Source organism: Theropithecus gelada, unplaced genomic scaffold (assembly GCF_003255815.1).
Source record: "Theropithecus gelada isolate Dixy unplaced genomic scaffold, Tgel_1.0 HiC_scaffold_2707, whole genome shotgun sequence".
Taxonomy (NCBI): Eukaryota; Metazoa; Chordata; class Mammalia; order Primates; family Cercopithecidae; genus Theropithecus; species Theropithecus gelada.
Genome location: NW_020259181.1, coordinates 1 through 3,770, shown reverse-complemented (window position 1 = coordinate 3,770; position 3,770 = coordinate 1). Strand labels below are relative to the sequence as shown.

Genomic DNA, 3,770 nt, shown 5'->3' with positions numbered 1-3,770 from the left:
CTCAAACTCCCGGACTTGAGCAGTCCTCCCACTTTGGCCTCCCAAAGTGCTGGGAATGCAGGTGTGAGCCCCCATTTCTTTTTTGCAACCTCGCCTTTTGTTTTTCCTCTCCTACTGTTGATGATCACTTGTGCTGAGTATCTCTCCCTCTCACTTCATCTGCTGCTGTCCCGCTGCTCACCCTTCCTGCCAGTCCCTACTGGCACACAGCACCGCACTTGCCCCTATAGGAGTGCGGCAGCCACTGCCAGCCATCTTCCCCAACATCCATTTCTCCCTTTTCCCATGCGTGATTGCCTCTGGGAATAAAAGACCACATTTCCCAGGCTCCCTGATAGTGGGCATGGCCATGTGACTAACTGCTGGTCAATGGGCACAGTTTGGGATTTGCAGGAAGGCTGGTTAAATGCAACTGATTCAGGATAACAGGAAGACCCTTTTTGCCCTTCTGTCTTATCCCCTTTCCTGGAACTTGGAAGCAATGTATGGAATTCTGCAGGCATCTCGTCTGAGCCATTAGAACAGAGTTACTTTCTTAGACACTAGTGTGAATGGCACTCCCTGTGCAGCACCATGGCGGGAGGCAGGAGAGAGCCGTCTAAGTTTTTCAACTCCCTAGCCCTATGGTTCCAAACCTGGCCAAACACCAAAACCACAGAGATGCTTTAAAATAAAAAATATTCCTCTATAATGGAATATTTAGGAAAATAAAAAGTAAATAAATAAAATAAAATAAAAAATGATTGCTGGCCCTAACCCTAGACCTGAAACTGATGATCCAAGTTGGGACCCATGAAAGTGTAGTTTTTTTGTTTAGTTGGTTGGTTCGTTGGTTGGTTTTTTTGAGACAGAATCCTGCTCTGTTGCCCAGGCTGGAGTCTAGTGGCACGATCTCAGCTCACTGCAAACCCAAACTCCACCTCCCAGGTTCAAGTGATTCTCCTGCCTTAGCCTCCCGAATAGCTGGGATTACAGTTGCACGCCACCACACCCAGCTAATTTTCTATATTTTTAGTGGAGACGGGGTTTCACCATGTTGGGCAGGCTGGTCTCGAACTCCTAACCTCAGGTGATCTGCCTGCTTCGGCCTCCCAAATTGCTGGGATTACAGGCATGAGCCACCATGCCCAGCCCCAAAACTGTAGTTTTTAAAAGCTGTCCCATGGCCAGGTTTGGAAACAGCTCTGAGGGGGTTACCAGGAACCGAAAGTGACATCAAACTGTGCAGATGACACAGGCAAAGACAGGGAGCTGTACAGTGGAAGAAGGGATGCAGGGGTCACTGTCATCCCAGTGATGTCTGGGGAAACAGACATAACAACCTCTAAGGGCCTGGGCTTCCCTGACCCTGTAGGTGGAGGAGCCAGGGACTGAGGAAGGGATGAAGCCTCCCCCTAGTCTTCCCTGTCCCACCTGATGAACTTGTCGAAGACCGCGGCGCAGTCCTGTGGCTCCTGCAGCACCGCCTCACTCTGGTTACTCAGCAGCTCCCGGAACAGCTCGCTGTGCAGTCCCAGCAGCAGGCGGTGGGCGTGGAAGACCCGGACCTCGTCGGTGCCCACAGCCTGCACCCGCAGAACCACGTCACTGGCGTTGCCCTGTCGCAGCAGCTCCTGCAAGCGCTGGAGCACCGCCTGGGAGTGGTTGATGGAGGTGCCAGCTGCCTCCCCGCCAACATCGGCTCTCTGGGCTGCAGCAGGAAGGAGCACAGCACAGCCTGAGAGGGCGTCCGGTCCCAGGACCTCAGTCGGGGGTGGAGAGCGACCAGCTGGAGACATATGCATGGGTGTGAGCAGAGGGCAAGATGGGCCTAGGCAGACTGTGTGTGCACACCTGTTTGTGCCCACAAGGCACGTGGATGCATCTGTGACACACAAACACATCTTGGGTGGGAAGGTCATGCCGGTGCAAACCCCAAGAGGATGCTCTTGGACGGGGGCACATTCAGGCAGGGAGAGGTTGTGCTCAGGTTTGGGACAACATGCCCAGAACTCACTTTCGTGCTGCCAGCTCCCCAGGCAAGCGTTGAGGAAACTCATGGTCCCACCCTTCTCACCTCCTAAAGAATTGTCCATTTAACCCCTTGGAGCAGTAGTCAGAAGTGGTACCTTCACTAACAAATATTTACTGAGCACTTACTATATGCTAAACATTCTCCTAAGAGCTTGGGATATGGCAGTGGACAAAGCAAGCCAAGTTCTTACGCTCATAAAAGCACAAACTGACATATCAGACAGGTAAGACGCACACAAATAAGCACTCCAGTTTGTAAGGAGCCAGTCAGGGAACCAGTGCCAAGGCGGGATCCAGCCCTGCAAAGGCCCTTGAAGGGAATAGGCCTGGGGTACTGGGAGCAGAGAGAGTGTTAGGGAGGCCAGAGCAGTGGCAGGAGAGAGGGTGTGCGACGAGGCTGCAGGTGTGGAAGGGAAGCTGTTTTCCAGGCCCAGCCCTTCCCTCTTGGGTCCTGATCTCTGAGACAGAAGCCCATTTTCTGTGGGTGGCTAGCAGGGGATAGGAGAAAGTGCAAAGGGCCAGCTGGTGCTGGAACAGAACTTCCTGGGTAATGAGCATTGAGGCCGGCTAGGCCGGGCCTTTTCTCATGCTCCAGGGATGAGAATGACAGTCAGATGGGGATGTGCACTCAGTTACAGAAACTGTCAGCAGCTCTCCCAAGCTGAGAACAGCAAGGGGAGCCTTGCAGAGGGAGGCGGGCAGGGGCCTGATAGCAGCAGATGGGCCCCGGCCACATGCGCACGCAGGCACAGCACATGCAGGCCCGTGGTGCACACAGGAGAGAAGGCTCACACAGGAGCAGAGCATCTGTGCATGAGAGAGGGAGGCCAAGGGAGAAAGGGAGGGTGAGAGAGAAGCGGGTAGTGCATTTCCCAGCCCTGCCTCCCCCAGCTGTCACTTTGAAGGACCTGAATGCTGATGGCGTCCCCATTCAGCCTCTGCCCAGGACAATGGGCAATGGAGGGTCCTCTTGTCCTTAAGACCCCTGCCCGTCTGCCCGCCTGGCCCCTCCTTCCTTCAGAGAGATGAGTCCGTGGAGCTGTCCAGTCCACCCCGTGCTCTCCCCAGCAGCTGGACACAGCCCCCTCCCGGCCGGCTGCATGCAGCCCAGGCTGGGACGTCCTGCTGCTCCACCCTGCCCCGCACCTGGCCCACTGCCCACTCACCTGCACGTGTGACCAGGCCCACCAAGGTCAGCATGGCCCAGAAGCTGCCCCAGGACCCAGGCTTGGAGTAGCCTCTCGTAGGCATCTTTGTGCTCAGCCCCCAAGTCCACTGGAGGGACGGTGAAGCCCAGACCACTCTGCTCACATCCCTCTTCCTTATATAGGATCCAGCACAAGGGGACGGCACCCCTCTTCCTGCCTGGCCTCCCTCCCCCACTCAGCCTCCTCCATGGATTGGTGGAAACTGGCCCCAGCTGTTGCCCAGGCAACCACTTAAGCCAGAGAGCGGCAGCCCTGGGGGCTATTGTGCTGCCTGTGGGCCCCCAAGGGGAACAGATCCAGAACCCTCCTCCCCCAATCTCCTTACCACCCAGCAGGGCTAGCCATGCCTCTCCCTGGAAAGTTTCAGGCTCTCTGGAGAATAGGCGAGGGGCTCCAGGACCACTGGCAGCCATTGGCCTCCCCCAACCCCAGGCCTCAGCCCTGGCACGGAGCGCACTTGGCAGCGTCGTGGCTGGAGCGCCATGGTGAGCCGGCTGCAAAGGAAGGGCCTGGAAGAGGAGAGGAGAGGCGGCTGAGGCTCCCACCCCT

The 3,770-nt window shown here is 56.3% G+C and overlaps 1 protein-coding gene across 1 annotated transcript; it reads right to left on the bottom strand.

Moving 5' to 3' along the window:
* Positions 1-1,193: 1,193 nt before the first annotated feature.
* LOC112617599 (BTB/POZ domain-containing protein 17-like) lies at positions 1,194-3,307 on the bottom strand. Its single transcript, XM_025374321.1, has 3 exons — positions 3,180-3,307; positions 1,414-1,690; positions 1,194-1,251 (listed from the first exon to the last, which is right to left on the bottom strand). Exons 1-3 carry the CDS (start codon positions 3,262-3,264, stop codon positions 1,194-1,196), a joined length of 420 nt encoding a protein of 139 aa, XP_025230106.1. The 5' UTR covers positions 3,265-3,307.
* Between the last annotated feature and the right edge of the window lie 463 nt (positions 3,308-3,770).

What these genes read in the sequence shown, in the direction of transcription:
- LOC112617599 (XM_025374321.1), bottom strand. Translation starts at nt 3,264, where the DNA reads ATGCCTACGAGAGGCTACTCCAAGCCTGGGTCCTGGGGCAGCTTCTGG. An exon ending in GGGCCTGGTCACACGTGCAG is followed by an intron (nt 1,691 to 3,179) that starts GTGAGTGGGCAG and finishes TTCCTGCTGCAG; the next exon opens with CCCAGAGAGCCGATGTTGGC. An exon ending in GTCTTCGACAAGTTCATCAG is followed by an intron (nt 1,252 to 1,413) that starts GTGGGACAGGGA and finishes TCCACTGTACAG; the next exon opens with CTCCCTGTCTTTGCCTGTGT.